Raw genomic sequence first — 15,630 nt, 5'->3', positions numbered from 1 at the left:
GCCTTCCGACTTCCTGTCGACCTTCTCTTCTGTCTTCTCCTCGTCGCTGTCCTCTAAAAAGGTCTTGACCAAACCTTCAAGCCCAGTTACCGAGGCAGACATCTCCACTGCAGCAAACAAGCAAATGCGTCAGTCGTGAAGTCAGGAATAACAAACAATGATAAACAACACAAAGTATAAGACAAAACGGCTCACGAATATAACTCCTGGCGGCCTCCCGTTCACCCATAAGGAGGTGGGGGTTCACGGGGTTCCTTCCAAAAAGCGCAAACAACACGTTGGTAATCCTCTTATTTACAGGAGACATCCCCTTGTAGGTCACCTTTATGAAGGAGTTGGACCCCGCCCCGAAACTCCAATACGTCGGGATGAGGCGTTCTCCCTCTAGCGACAACCAAAAGGGACGGCGACATTTGACAGGGCGAACTTTGAAATATTTGTCCTTGAACCCATGATAGGAGTCCTTGAACAAACCAAATATCTTCCGACCTTGGGCAGATCGGAAAGACAGGAACCCTTTCCTCGCTTTCCCTTGTTTGGAAGGGTTAGTAAGGCTGAAGAAGAAAAGAAAGACATCCACCGACGCCGGCAGCTCGAGATATTCACAGACCATCTCGAAACAGCGGATAGAGGCCCAGCTGTTCGGATGAAGCTGCGATGGGGACACGGATATCCGATTAAGAAGCGACATCTGGAAGTCGAAAAACGGTATACGAACGCCCACCTGGGTGAACATGGCTTTGTAAAACCATATCCAGTCGGGAACTCAGGGGGAATGAAAATTAATCTCGTACAGCCGCTCATTGGGGGCATGAACGAAGACCTCGTAATTGGCCTCCTCGTCTGTCCCCCCACAGAGATACTCGGCTTGACGGAATTCCGTCAACTCCTCCAGATCCATCCGGTTCGGCGAATCCTTCACATCGGAGGTCACCCAGGCGTAAGGGTCGTAGCTCGCGGCGGAAGGGGAAGCCTGGGAAACGACGCGAGGCATACCTACAGTGGGAGTACCACTCCGTTAGTCTATGAGGTCGGGTGCCCAGGAAAAACCCAGAAACTATGTCCACCCTATTCAACAGTTAAGATCAGGCATAGCTAAAGTTATCTATCATGCAAGCTACCTAAAAGCCTAACTTGGAATGGTACCCCTCTTCTAACACATCTACTTGGCACCAAAAAGTCATCCACCAACAAAAATCAAACAAGACAGCAAGAACACAAAGCAGAATACAAACAACAAACGTACAACAATGAAGCAGAAAAGAGAAGGAACAGAGATTACCTGAATCGGTTGCAAAAACTGAGAAGGAAGAAGGAAAGATGCACAGAGATGCTAGGACGAAGCTCTGGGATGCTCTGGGATTTTCTGGGTGAAAGAGAATGAGATAGTAGAAGCAAGAGTGTAAAGGAAAAAGATCAAGGCAAAACTGTTTAAAACTGCCACCCAGGAAGCGCGAAAGACCTGGGGGCAAAATAGTCTTTGCATACGGGATTTTCCAACCCATTATGAGCATTAAACGCCCTGCGCGAAGAACGAGGCGACAAACGGTCGCTCCAACAACGAACAGACACGCGCACAAGAGGCACGTCCACCCCACGGACGGCCGGCCTGACGACTCCACACGAGAAAGGAGATGACACGCCATCAACTACCCTCTCGATCGTTGCTGGCGCGTCGGGGACACTGTTACGGCCTGGCCCAAGCAGTCCACGGGCCGGCCCGATCCGAGCAACACCCGACCCGAACGATCGGGGGCAAGACGCTCAGACTCCGACCCGGACACGTCACCGACACGCCTGAACGTAAAACTCACAGGAAGGATCTACCCTTCCCCAAGGTACGTCACATATCAACCACCCCCTTTTTCGCCTGCGCACTTGACTGACTAGAACATCGGAGTGTCTTTGCAGGTGACACCCCCCCCTTTTTCACATCCGAAGAGCTCGGGACCTCGCCTACTCTAACCCGGAAACGTACGACCAGACGACTTTCCCTTTGTTGATCAGGATATTCACCCGATCCGTTTGATACCTGACCAACCGAACAGTATTAAATAATTCATGAGACGAATAATTTATTTTTTATATTAATTAAATCTAAAAAGCAATTTATAGATTTAAAATGATAAAAAAAACTCATAAAATCTCACAATATATGTACTACTTTAAATTTGTATAATTAAGTGTAATCTTTAATTTGAGTGTTAGAATTCTTGTACATATACTTTTATAATGAGAGTGTCAAACTCAAAATGTTAAAAAAAATCGGTATATAATAAAAATATAAGAAGAGTTAATATGTAATTGTTTTTTTAAATATTTTTTATTAAATATAATTTATAATTTTTTTTTGTTATATCAAAGACTTTAGTCTAATAGATTTAGATATAAATTTAGTCAATTAATTTGATTTTGTTTCTTTTTTTTTTTCCGTTTACTCACTAAAAAAATACTTTAGCCTAAATTTTTTTGGTTAAATTATAAACAATTTATTATCTCAATTAATTTTATTTTTATTTTTATATATTTAATTAATAAAAAAGTGAATGAATAGGCATTGATATACTAATATATATCGTTAACTGTGCGACAGACAAATATTATTTAGAGAAAAGGACAAATAGGTCCTTAATCTTTTGATTCGCAGACATTTAAGTTCTCGAAGATTTGAAAATACATTTAAGTCCTTGACCTTTTTAAAATCTGGACATATCGATCCCTCATATTCACTTGGGTCTGTCGGACTTATCGAAAAAATCAAACGTAATTTCTGTTGTACTGACTTGGTTGATACGGATGCATACGTGAGAGAGTTTTTAAAATTGAACAAATTAGACTCAGGGATCGATATGTCCAGATTTTGAAGAGGTCAAGGACTTAAATGTATTTTTAAATCTTCAAAAACTTAAATGTCTGCGGACAAAAAAGTTAGGGATCGATTTGTCCTTTTCTCTATTATTTATTTCTTTGTAGCCGCTTTATTTATTCTATGGACAAATGATGACAAATCCTATGGTAAGTAAGCCATAAAAAATATCGAACTTATTTCTTTGTAGCCACTTTATTTATGTAACTGTTCTATAGACAAATAATGACAAATCTAATAGTAAATCATAAAAAATATCGAATTTATTTCTTTGTAGTCATTATATGTAGATGTTTATTATGATGTCTAAAAGAGACCGTCTAATTGCTAAAATAGATTAAATAATTAATTTTAAATTTAAATATATAAAAATAATTTTTTTTAAATATTTTAAAATTATTATAAAAAATAATTTAAAAAAAATTAAACACCAAATAAAAAATACTATAAAATTGACCCCATATATATTAGTAACTGCTATAGACAAATGATGACAAATCTAATAGTAAGCCATCAAAAATATCGAATTTATTTCTTTGTAGTCACCATATATATGATGTAAAATGTATTTTAAAATATTTTTGTTATTTTTGTCAGTTTTTTAATAACTTGAATTTCTTTTTTGGTTTAGTCCAAATTTAAACAAGTGATTATGCAGGGCACATGCGGGTGGTTCATGATAAGACCGTAACATGGACGATGTATGTCACTCAGCTGCTTATCGTTTCAAATTAATTAGATTTTCAATTATTTTTTACATACAAATCATTTTTTAATACAAGTCTATATAAATCATTTATATTTACACCACATTCTTTTTCGTACCGTTAATGCACGTTCTTCTTCTTTTTCTTCTTTTACTTCTTTTTCTCTTTTATTATCATCGTCACTAATACCACCACCACATTTTTCTCCTCCTCTTCCTCCTTCTTTTTTTATTGGAATTTCTTCTCCTCTTTTTTTTTTCTTTTTCCTTCATCATCAGTTATCTCGTTGTTGAAGATAATAAATAATTCAAGTTCAGATTGTCAATTGAACTAGAATGAAATTGATTATTGTTTTGAATCCAATCAGGTGGCTGAGATGTGGTTCGATCCTAGTTAATATTTTCGTTAATAGTTTATGATTCTATAGGTGAATAATGTTTTTATTTGTGAATATTATTGTTCATTGTTGATGGTTTGAATTGAATATAATGTAAAAATTTTGCATTAGAGGAAACATTTTTCTGTATTTACGCTAAATTTGGGTGTAACACGAAGATATTTGGGTGTAACACGAAGATATTTGAGTGTATTGTTAAAGAATTTTCGGTATATGTGTGCTGATAAGTTCTGCATAATTCAAAACTCTTCAACGTCCTCCTCTTCATCTTCTACTTCTTCTTCTTCTTCTTTTTCATCATCATCATCATCATCATCTTCTTTTTTTTCTTATTCATTTTTTTTGTTTTATCTTCTCAAATTTATTCTTGTTTTATTTTTTTAACAAGAATAAAAACAAAAGAAATCAAACAAAGTAAAAGAAGAAACACATAATGGTACAAAATTACTTGGAAGAGGATGAACTTACATTCATTCAACTAAAAGAAAGAAGAAAAAATGCAGTATTAGAGGAAACATTTTTCTGTATTTGCAGCAAATTTGGGTGTAACACAAAGATATTTGGGTGTAACACGAAGATATTTGAGTGTATTATTTAAGAATTTTCGGTGTATGTGTGCTGATAAGTTCTGCATAATTCAAAACTCTTTCTCTTCCTCCTCCTCATCTTCTACTGCTTCTTCTTCTTTTTTTCATCATCATCACCATCTTCTTCTTCTTCTTTTTTTCTTATTCATCTTTTTCTTTTTGTTTTACCTTCTCAAGTTTCTTCTTGTTTTACTCTCTTAATAAGAATAAAAACAAAAAAATCAAACAAAGAAGAAGAAAAAACACATAATACTATAGAATTACTTGGAAGATGATAAACTTACATTTATTCAACTAAAAAAAGAAAGAAAGAAGGAAAAAAAATAAGAGGTAAAAAATACACTATTAGAGGAAATATTTTTCTGTATTTGCAACAAATTTGGGTGTAACACGAAGATATTTGAGTGTATTGTTTAAGAATTTTCGGTGTATGTGTGCTGATAAGTTCTACATATCAAAACTCTTCTTCTTTCTCCTCCTTATCTTCTGCTACTTCTTCTTCTTTATTTTCTTATTTCATATTCTCATAATTCTTCTTGGAAGGAAAAATCAAATAAAAAAGAAAAAAAAAATACATAATGTTACAAAATCAATAGAAAGAGGATGAAGGAAAAAAATATAGTAACAACAACAGTAATAAAAAAAAGACAATGAAGATGAAACACGCGAAGAAAAAGGAGGAGAAACGCAAAGGAGGAGGAGGAGGAGGAGGAGGAGGAGGAACGCGAGATACAAAGAGGAACAACGTGATTTCACGCGTGCGTTATGTAAGTGGATTTTGTTAAGTTAGGGTTAACTTGTATGCCAAAAAGACTTGTACGTGTAGCAGTACTCTTAGATTTTAAGAGTGTATGGTTGTTCAAAATAACATTTTACAATAATAATCTTCGACCATCTTACTTGTATACTAAAAATTAACTATAAAATTAATTATTAATATAAAATTTATATTAAAATACAAAATACATATTAAAAATACTAAATGACTGATTTAAGTTAATTTTTAGTGTGTACATAATTATTTCGAGAGTTACCTAAAATTGAGTTGTATTTGAGCCTGGACGTGAGATCCAGACTCCTTCTGAGACAGCGTCTAACTTATTTCGTAGGCGATGTGCTGCCGTTTGAGTTTCTCGTGAGAAGTTCGACTTGTTTCGTAATCGATATGCTACCATCCAAGTTTCTCGTGATGATGTAGGAGGTGGTACCTGCTAGAGATTCCGATTCTTAAGTTAGCATGAGTTTTAGGCAGGTTTTTAGTAAATTGAGATATGAATATATCCGAGGGATGTTAGTATATTTATAGTAGAATAGATAACCACATTTTAAAGTAATTCTACCTTTATTGGTGGATAATCGTTTCCTTTTGTTAAGGAAATTGTTGAAATCTTCCTTCTAAACTAATAAAAGATATCTTTAGAGATAGTTACTTATTTAGATAAATTGAATTAAACTCATGTCACCGTGTCCAACCTCTATAAAATCGAATAAGGATAAATCAAACGATATCTGTAAATTAGACTTTATTCATTTCTTACTTAACTAAATTCTGAGCCAATACATAAACAATAATATTTAATTATTTTTCATCTTTGGTGTATTTGTTTAGATATCCAACTTTTTAATTTCTCATTTCATAGAAGTAAGCTCTTGTTCTTATAGAAATAAGGAAATAACATTTTACACCTGTTTTACTTAAGGTGAAAAAAAGAATAATTTCATCATTTGTTAATACACACTCTGATCAAATCTAAATAAATTTAAATTGTTAGACAGCGGGGAAAAGCTTTAAATTGTTACTTATAAAGTATAATAATAAAATAAGAATAAAACCTATTATCAATTCAAAACGAAAAATCTATTCATATATAGTTTTTACATAATTTAAAAAAAAAACATGAGATGTGATAATAAAAATGAGACACAAATGTTAATTTTTTGACATTGGAATTTGGAACACCGACATAATTAATGTTTTATTTTATAAACGTAACAAAACCCTAATATGTAAAAAATATTCGATGGATTATAAAAGACCCAAACTAGATTTACTGGGCCGAATATGTTGATAAAATGGGCAGAAGCCGAAAGTTTTTCAACTATCAATTGGAGTTTTCGTTTCCTTTTGGGCCAATCCCACGTTATTGGTGACCACTTAGTGTTCTGTGTGGTAGTTGTTTTTTGGCCCCAAAAATGAAAGGGAGGTAAAAACGGGAGGGAAGAAAAGATGAGGCAACGAACCAAAACCAAAAGAAAAAGGTAACAGAAATGAAGATTGGTGGCGGTGTATTGTACGGAGGACCTCCACGTGGCAGCGTCCTGCCACTCCTTTTCAGTAACCGCCCATCCTCCCTCCGGTTCACCACCGCTGTTGCTGCTTCTTCTTCTTCTACTTCCCATGTGGTCGCAGAGCACGCGTCTTTTGTTAAGGACGTAGCTGCAACTCACCCTCCTCAGCATCTCTCACAACTCTTATCTATCCTGAAAACAAGAGGTAATGTATGAATCATTCATAAATCATAACACATTCTGTAGAATCTCAAGTACTGAAATCGAACTAGTTAGTGACTTATTGTGCTCTATCTGAAGTTTCTTACCGATTGCTATGTATAATAGGTGAATCTATTATCTCTCCCGGTGCTAAGAAAGGATTAATCCCCCTTGCTATACCACTCTCAAAGAACAGTTCAGGTGTGCGTACACTGTATTAAGGACTTTGTTATCTCTTCAATTTCTGTGTTCTGTGTTCTGTTCATGTGATTTTCTTGTTTTTATAGGTACTGTGACTGCGCTGTTGCGATGGCCCACGGCTCCACCCGAGTATGGCTCGGTGTTTGTGTTTTTCGTGTGTGTGTGGTTAATTTCATTATTGTTTGAATGATATTGCAATTTTTAAACACCTGCAGGATGGAAATGCCGGTGGTGGAAGTCAATAAGTATGGAGTGTGGCTGTTAGCTAAGAGTGTAAGTGGAATTTTGAATGACATTGTTATGTTTGTGTTGATTTATCTAGCCTTAATTGAGATGGTATTATGCCTAATCTTTATGTGCTGTATTTATAGGTAGACCAATTTATACACAGAATATTGGTTGAAGAAGATGCAAAGAACAGTCAGGACAGAAATGATGAACTGTTTCATGCCTCAGCGGATGCTGGGAAGAAACTTTACAGAAAGGGTGATTTTGCAGAGTCCGAAGTTGCTAGCCTAGATGTCTATCTGTTGAAAAAGGTATTGGTAAATTTCTAAAATGTCTTTTTTGTTAAATTCCATGTGCCATGACACATCATTGCAGGAATATAATTTGTTATCAGGTTGGTCTATTTCCAGATATCTTAGAGCGCAAAGTGATGCGACATTTTGAGGAAGGGGATCATGTAAGGTTCTCTTGCATTTGATTAGTTCCTCAAGCATTAGCTATCAGTAAATTGATTACATGTCAGTTACGTCTTTGTGTGGAAGGTTTCAGCTTTGGTAACGGGGGAATTTTATACGAAGAAGGAGCATTTTCCAGGATTTGCTCGGCCATTTGTGTTCAATGCTGAGGTTTTGTTGAGGTTGGTAGTAAGTAGTAACATTTTCCATTATTTTCTGAAGGTTGTTCAAGATGGAAACCTGACTCTTACCCTTCATCTTCTAAGGAGTATTTCTTTTAATGTTTTTTTCACAGGGTTGGGCGTAATGCAGAAGCTAAAGATGCTGCCAGGGGAGCTCTGAAGTCGCCGTGGTGGACTCTGGGCTGCAAATATCGGGTATACTGTATATTCCTTTATTTTGGGACTTAATTTCTTCCTTTCCTGCTATTTCTTTTGTGATGTTTGTTTTATTTAGGATGTTGCTAATATAGCACAATGGGAAGATGAACAAATTGAGTATGTCAAAGAGAAGGTCACAGAGGAGGGAAGGCAAGGAGATATTAAGAAGGGCAAGGCACCTGCACAGGTTCTATATTAGTGTCAACTATTTATTCATTTTATATCATGGCTGCAGAATTATGATGTTCATCCTAATATTGTGTTCATTTTCAAATCGATTGCAGGTTGTACTGGATGAAGCTGCTTTCCTGTTGGATTTGGCTTCTGTAGATGGAACTTGGGATGACTATTTGGAGCGGATTGCTCAATGTTACGACGAAGCGGGACTCAATGATGTCGCGAAGTTTATACTCTACAGAGATTAATATTCCTACAGATTTGCTCCCACGCGTTGGCTGCAGTTGCTTGCCATTTAAGCAATTCCAACACTTCCTTTTGAAGATTTTGATTGTATAGTACAGGAAAATTTACAAGATATTCTACATGCTTTGACATTTTTTGTTGAGTTTTCATTTCATTGGAATAAAGTTAACCTGACCTACTTGCATGCCTGTAATTTTCTATATGATCTACATCTAAGAATCACCATACTCTTGCATTGACAAGTTATTGAATACAACAGGATTAAATAGACAAAAATATGTTTAGAAACTATTATATATTGGTAAAGCGTTTATAACATTGCAGTAGTATGTTCAAAATGCCGTGAAAAGATGGCCTCAATTAGATATTCTTAGTAAAACATATCAACATTGATATAAGCTAACGAAACCTGGAACCCTCTTTTAAATGTTTCTTAGTGCTGCACAATCGGTAAGTATGTATAGCATAACACTAGTTGACTAGTGGTGCATGTATTCCATAACATGAATTTAATGTTATCAGTTTTCAGGCGTTCCAAGAGCCAAGAAATAAACAGAAAGACAGCACATAACTCCTTCCTTTATTAATAATACAACAAAGATATATAATTGCTTCCTCTCCTACAGGAGTACTGAAAAAACATTAGAATTGCATTTTATGTGTTAAACAGAAAATGTGTCTTCTTTTTGGCTTTCTTCTTCCTCCCTAATAGCTTCTTCCATAAGCTTCGACCTCCTGATTTCTTAGCACGAACAATGGCCAAAGAGTTAACACTGGAGCTCTCATCCTGACCTTTAAGTCCATTCAGAACCAAAATCTTTTCTAGGGGCTGTACAAAATCTGTCATGCTAGAGGGACAAGAGCCTCTGTCACTTGCTATGTCAACCTTTAGTTTGGTGTCATTGTCAGCCAGCATCTGATCGAGTAGAGAAGATCGACTTTTCACTTTTATGCCTTTTGGGGGACAGTAATTATGCTTGTGGTTGTGTTATGCTCGACGGCGGTGACATTGTCAAAAAAGGATGCATCATTTGGTGAAGCTAATGCCTTCAACTGCTTCCCAAGGTTAAGGATGGTTTCTTGACACTCTGCTAACTTTTCTGTTGCAGCTGTTATCTCCCAGTCCTGCAGGAAATATCAACACCTTTCAACAACATAATACATATTTCAACATAGATCCACAGGTAAAAGCAATGCCATAATTTAGTTACTATAATGATGGAGTTAAATTTTACACTGGAAGGCTTTATTCATGAAACAGAATTGCCTTTCTTCTGTTTTGTCTGTTTTTCGTAATCATTAACATATAAACATGAAACTCATAATCGAACCTTCTTTTCATTTATTTTTAATCGATAGTGTATATGTTGCTGCACAGTGTGAAGCTTAGAAACAAGTAAAAACACAATGGTGATGGATGAAGTAACTTGCTCATCATGCTCTAGTCTTGGATCTCCCTCCTTTTTACCATAGAGAACAAGTCAACCTCATGTACAACTAAATACTATTTAGATTTAAGTTTGTGTCTCCAAAAATAATACTTTAACTTGATAAAATTTTTCCAGAATTTTTCATGTGAGAAAACGTATTCTGATTACGACACAAGTAAAGAGAATAAATTGAAAAGAGCTTACACTTTGTAGTGGTTTATCTTTCTGAAGAATGTCATCTTTTGAGCACTCCTTTGTCATGCTGTGAAGATGAATTTCAGTAAGTGTGAAAATCTTCAAATACCAACTTAAAGCCAAATGTTCAAAAATTATATTGGAAAGTAAACAGTATTTAAAAATTATTGATACCTTTCAAGCTGGAGCTGAAGTTCAATACATCTGGCCTCTAATTCTTCACAATGATGGTTCTTGTTCTCTAGTTCCACTTCTAATGCCAAAACCTTGTGATGAGCCTCTTTTAATTCAGCTTCTGTAAACTGAAAATCAACATCCGCACTTATCGATGTTTCATTTTGAATTTGACCTTCAAGTGCTTTATTGGATTCTTTCAGGTTTTGTAGCTCCAATCTCAAACTGGCAATAGTTTTCTCTGATTCCTGAAGTTGATTCATTATGGGTTCTGTTCTCCTAGCAGCAGTTTGAAGGCTACTTTCCAAGACTTCCTTTTCGGCTTCACAATTGACCTCATTAACACTTTTAAACTCTTCCTTATGATCATTTTTCATCGCTTTGGTCTGATAATCATGGCCATCGGAATTAGTTAGCAGTGGCACACATGACAACTGTTGTTTGGGAAGATGCAACTTATCTACTTCTGGAAAATGACTTGTCATCCTAATTTCAGCTTCATTTTCACTTCGTGTCTCATCCCAGTCAAATTGTTTCTTAACAGCATCCCTAATACTAGAAACATCCTGAAGAGAAAAGCAATGATTCATAATCCAATCCAAAGTTGTGGTCAGTTCTGCAACAAATTTTTCAATATCAGCCTTGCCATTCAGTAGTTCATAACACAGATGGAGAAATCGCTGCAAGACATTATTAAGTTCAGATGTTTTCCACTGGAGAACACGGACCATGTAGTCTGTCGTCGTTTCTAGATTATTGTCTGAACTTCCATCTCTTCTACAAAGGGGATTTGAATCATCATAAGCCTCAGCAGGCATGCTGATCCCTTCAATAAGTTCAACTATCTTGCTAATGGATTTACTCAGATCAGTCCCAGTTTCTTGTTTTCTACTCTTTATTGATGAGATCTCAGCAACATCTACTTCACCAGATTGGGGTACAAGAGAATTACTTTGAGGTTTATCTGTTGTTTCAAAATGACCACGGGTTTTGCTTGAATGAAACTCACATTGGTCTGAATTGTTTAGACACCCCAAAGCAACTTTGATGTCCTCAGTTATATCATCAAGGGTCTTATGAGTGACGAAGTTTCGCTCCAAGATCATTTTTACAACATGATGAAGCCAACCAGGAATGTTGCCCTCGAAAATGTCACCGGAACAGGTTTCATGGTTTGATGTTGCAAAGTCAGCCGTATGATCAGACACCGGAATGATCTCCTTACCAACTACTTCAGAGATATTTTCATCTGGTCCAGTCTCTGAGAGATCCTTTATTCCACTATCTGCTTCTAAAGAAGCATGAGAAGGTTCAGAGGCTTTTTCAACAGAGATAACTGCTAATTTTTCCATTTCAATGAAGTCATCCATAAGGTTTATGTCTGAGCTTCCAACACTTCTGCATGACAATAGTTCCTTCTGTTTTGCACTTCTGAGGATCTCCAACTCTGAGACCAATGCAGAAGGCCAAGACTCAGCACAGCTAACCTTATCATCACTGCTAACGTCAGACATTGATGCCAAAGAGAACTCGTGTGATGCAAGAATACTTCTAGGCTGCTCCAATGCTACTTGACCTTTGGAGAATTCTTCGATCTGTGACTCAAGTTGCAATAGTTTTGAGGCGGTGCGGGCAAGCATTGATCTTGAGAATTGGAGTTCACTGGCTTTCCTATTAAGGGACTCTTTCAAAGTCTTGTTTTCTTCTTGCACAGCACGTAGTTGCTCAGTTAAGGTAGTGATTCTTCTATTGGTACCCTCAAGGGGATTGTCCACTGAAGATTCAATTACATTGGATGAGTTTACCATTTTCTTCTTCACATCAAGTGATTCCCATCCCAACATTTCAACTTCATTCTTCATTTTCGCCAAGGCTGCCGGACCTGGTAACCTTTTTCGAACCAAAAGACGCAATCTCTGACATTCTGATTCTAACTTGGCAATTTTTCTGGCACTCTCTAGGTGCTGCTTATGAGAAGCATCAGCTGTTCTGCGATTAAATTCAATCTCCTCATTTCGGATCTCAAGTTCCTTGCCAAGCACTCGAACCTCATACTTTAGAGATGTGTTGTCTTTCTCGGCAAACTCCAACTTAATCATCAGTCCATTATGATCTGCCTCTGCCTGAGTCAATTGTCTTTTCAGATCTTCAATCAAATTTTCTTTTGCAAGAATAGATTTATTAAGATGAGCATTTTCAAGGGCTGATCTAGCAAGCTCTTCAGTGGTCTCTGATAGCTGCTCCTCCAAAACCAAGCGTGCTTGTTCAAATTCTTTTGAAACCTTCATGACAGCATCTTGAATTCGTTGCTCTTGTTCTTCTCTAACAAAACGCAACTGTTGCATACATTCCTTGAGAGCACCATCCAGATGGCTCACTCTTTCTTCATAAACTATTTGCTGCTGCATTGATTCTTCAAGATATTGCTTCATAGACACCATTTCGGCTTCTGCCTTCTCCCATCCTACACCAACATTTTATGAGATCCTGAATTATTAACAGGAAGGCAAATGATAAACCAGTATACAGAAACTGTGCAAATTTTACCTGTCACTGCTTCTTGTGCAATTTTTGTTTGTTTCTTCACCTGCTCATCTCTCAACTTATTGTCGGAAATTGTAGAAGCAAGCTTATCATTCAATCTTTTCAAATCTTTTTCCAATTCTTCTTTTTCTGCTAGAAGTGCCTGTACCTACAACAGAAAGGCAGAGCATGAAACAAAAATCCTTTTTATCAAATGACAAAGCACATATTACACTTAACAAACTTATGATCCCTAACGAATAACACTGTTATGTATGAAAATCAAAAAAGATATTTGTTATCAGAATAAAACCACTGATTTTAGACATAATCAAATTACCTTTTTATTCTCAACCAAACAAATTACCTCCTCGTTTTCTTTTGAAGTGTTATTTGCTTTGTCAGTTGCTGCCTTTTCCGAGGACTTTTTCCTCCAAAGCCAAGACTTGTGATCCATACTGCTTAGAATGCTTCAAATGATGAAAAATCTGCATGGATCTTTCAGTAAGAGAAATAGGAATTGCAGTACAAATATAGAATAATGAATTCATCATAGGAATAAACCAAGCTAACAAGAATAATGACTTCACTTCTTTCAATACTAATAGTTGGATGAGCACCATTGAGAAGCACTACATCATTAATTTATCAAATTTCATTGAATAATATGGTCCTCAACAAGTAGCTAGATCATATATGAAGAATTTTAAGCACACGTGATCGATTGTTCTGTCATAGTACGATAGCTGTAGCCAAGGGAAAATATGTGCCCGTGCAAATAAAAATAAATTATTTAAACTCTTTTATTTACATAGGCATGTACATTGTCGGCACATGACATCACATTTCATAAAGAATTGTAATTAACACAACATCGACCTGAAAAACAAAAGAACTTCAACAGAGAAATCATTGACATGCATTGTATGGTTTGGTTTCTGAGTTTCTGACCTATTAAGAATGAAGGTGGTTGTGCATTGATCGTCCATCAAAGACAACAAAAAGGAACAGTGAAATGCTGTAGTTGAGCTGAGAAGGAAAGACAAGGTTAGTGAAACAGAGACATATGATTAATAATGTGTGAATTGTGAGTGTTTGAATCAGTTACCGAAGCTAAGGGCACAGAATTGCAGGAAAATGACTCAGCCTCTGAGTACTCTCAGCAGCACCACAACTCACAACCACCTCACCTCCTTTTTAAAGAGAAACAACATGTGTGTGTGTGTGTGTGTGTTTGGTTCGCCAGAAATAAATAAATAAAACGGGAAAGTGAAAGTTAAGTGTACTGAGTCCAATAGAAAAAGACAGAATAATAGATATTTGCTCGCTTATTTCGTTTTACAAAACAAATAAAATAATATGATCTTTAAGAAATTGAAAAATTGATATTATTAGTAAGAGAGTTAATAGTAGTATAAAATAGTATAGTATATGTATGATGTGTACTATATCATGAATGTAATGATCTCCCCCTGCCTTATACAATAATTTGCATATGCTATACCACTATTTTGTGAGAATCGAGAAGAAAGAAAGAAAGAGGAGAAAGTGTCGGTTTGGTGGGTTAAAAATCTGAGTGTTTTGACCACTAAAGGAAGGACGAGAAAGAGAGAGAGAGTAGGGTAGGGGCACATACTTCCCTTCTTCATTTCCTTCACGCGCCTAACAACAATTTTATTCACTTGTTAGTTGTTACTTGTGTAGTGAATAGCTTAAAATAAGTTAGACAAGTTAGATATCAGCCAAGAGCCAACCAAGATCATGATATATCTTAAAGCAAGTTTTATAAAAATATTTTTAAATTATCTACCAAAATATTTTTTTTTGTGATTCACGTTTGTTAGAATAATAGTGAATATTAGAATGTTTATACTATATATACACTAAAAGTGGTCACCAAATTAATCGATCGTACTTAATTTGAATTGGTCGAATAGTTAGAATCTCGCTTTTATATACAGTAATTCATTGCTCAACCGTTGTTAGATTCTTAAATCATTCAAATTCACAGCAGACTAATTCTTGATCTGTCGAATTAAAAGATATAATAGACAATCAAAAAAATTAATTATTCGTATAAAATATATCTCGAAATATAAAATACATATTAAAGATATATAAAATAACACATATATTCATATAAAAATATATGATAAGTATTTTATATATATATATAGTCTTTTTTGTTTATCTACTTAATTTTTTCCTTTTCTGTACTTTTTGGTATTTCTTTAATCAGATTATGTACTTCAAAAAATGAAAAGAGTAATCGTGATGCAACAATGGGAATTACTTCATGAAAAATGGGAAGAGTAAACTAGGATTTACTAGTTCCAAATTTCCAATATATAAGCCCTTTTAGCTTTGGGTTTTAACTTTTAATTACCATCAGCATCCTCTGTTTTTCTCTTTTTAACCCTTTCTTTGCCCGGGTGATAAGTCATCGTTGATTGATAAAAGATGATGACTTGTGGTCCCTAAACCCTAATCTGCTCCTTATATTCGGCATTTAGGAACCAAACGCAAAGCAGAAAAAAGGTACCTTGCCAATATGCCATGTTTGTCTCCATTCTA

The 15,630-nt window shown here is 35.6% G+C and overlaps 2 protein-coding genes across 5 annotated transcripts; one reads left to right on the top strand and one right to left on the bottom strand.

Annotated features, from left to right (window-relative positions):
• Positions 1-6,643: 6,643 nt before the first annotated feature.
• LOC112748555 (protein IN CHLOROPLAST ATPASE BIOGENESIS, chloroplastic) lies at positions 6,644-8,922 on the top strand. Of its 2 annotated transcripts, none has more exons than XM_025796785.2 (10): positions 6,644-7,051; positions 7,174-7,248; positions 7,335-7,377; positions 7,464-7,521; positions 7,620-7,787; positions 7,871-7,933; positions 8,019-8,113; positions 8,227-8,308; positions 8,388-8,498; positions 8,596-8,922. In XM_025796785.2, exons 1-10 carry the CDS (start codon positions 6,826-6,828, stop codon positions 8,734-8,736), a joined length of 1,062 nt encoding a protein of 353 aa, XP_025652570.1. In that variant the 5' UTR covers positions 6,644-6,825; the 3' UTR covers positions 8,737-8,922. The 2 variants fall into 2 exon arrangements, with proteins under 2 accessions (XP_025652570.1, XP_072074641.1); XM_072218540.1 differs by having other exon boundaries at positions 7,464-7,525; positions 7,624-7,787.
• Positions 8,923-9,193: 271 nt separating this feature from the next.
• Positions 9,194-14,758, bottom strand: LOC112748554 (filament-like plant protein 7). 3 transcript variants are annotated; one of them, XM_025796783.3, is made up of 7 exons: positions 14,165-14,758; positions 14,008-14,085; positions 13,397-13,544; positions 13,081-13,225; positions 10,534-12,997; positions 10,369-10,426; positions 9,194-9,859 (listed from the first exon to the last, which is right to left on the bottom strand). In XM_025796783.3, the coding sequence occupies exons 3-7, from the start codon at positions 13,511-13,513 to the stop codon at positions 9,683-9,685; spliced, it is 2,961 nt and encodes a 986-aa protein (XP_025652568.1). In that variant the 5' UTR covers positions 13,514-13,544; positions 14,008-14,085; positions 14,165-14,758; the 3' UTR covers positions 9,194-9,682. The 3 variants fall into 3 exon arrangements, with proteins under 3 accessions (XP_025652568.1, XP_025652569.1, XP_072074640.1); XM_025796784.3 differs by having other exon boundaries at positions 13,424-13,544; positions 14,165-14,630; XM_072218539.1 differs by lacking the exons at positions 14,008-14,085; positions 14,165-14,758 and adding an exon at positions 13,647-13,685.
• Between the last annotated feature and the right edge of the window lie 872 nt (positions 14,759-15,630).

This window comes from Arachis hypogaea, chromosome 15 (assembly GCF_003086295.3).
Source record: "Arachis hypogaea cultivar Tifrunner chromosome 15, arahy.Tifrunner.gnm2.J5K5, whole genome shotgun sequence".
Taxonomy (NCBI): domain Eukaryota; kingdom Viridiplantae; phylum Streptophyta; class Magnoliopsida; order Fabales; family Fabaceae; genus Arachis; species Arachis hypogaea.
The sequence above is the reverse complement of the archived record's forward strand: the minus strand, read 5'-3'. Positions and strand labels throughout refer to the sequence as shown.

Bases quoted from the DNA above. Each gene is read 5' to 3' on its own strand.
- LOC112748555 (XM_025796785.2), top strand. From the start codon at position 6,826: ATGAAGATTGGTGGCGGTGTATTGTACGGAGGACCTCCACGTGGCAGC. The intron at 7,052-7,173 runs GTAATGTATGAA...TATGTATAATAG, and splicing joins ATCTATCCTGAAAACAAGAG to GTGAATCTATTATCTCTCCC. The intron at 7,249-7,334 runs GTGTGCGTACAC...TTGTTTTTATAG, and splicing joins ACTCTCAAAGAACAGTTCAG to GTACTGTGACTGCGCTGTTG.
- LOC112748554 (XM_025796783.3), bottom strand. From the start codon at position 13,513: ATGGATCACAAGTCTTGGCTTTGGAGGAAAAAGTCCTCGGAAAAGGCA. The intron at 13,226-13,396 runs GTAATTTGATTA...TTTCTGTTGTAG, and splicing joins GTTTGGTTGAGAATAAAAAG to GTACAGGCACTTCTAGCAGA. The intron at 12,998-13,080 runs GTAAAATTTGCA...ATGTTGGTGTAG, and splicing joins TGCACAAGAAGCAGTGACAG to GATGGGAGAAGGCAGAAGCC.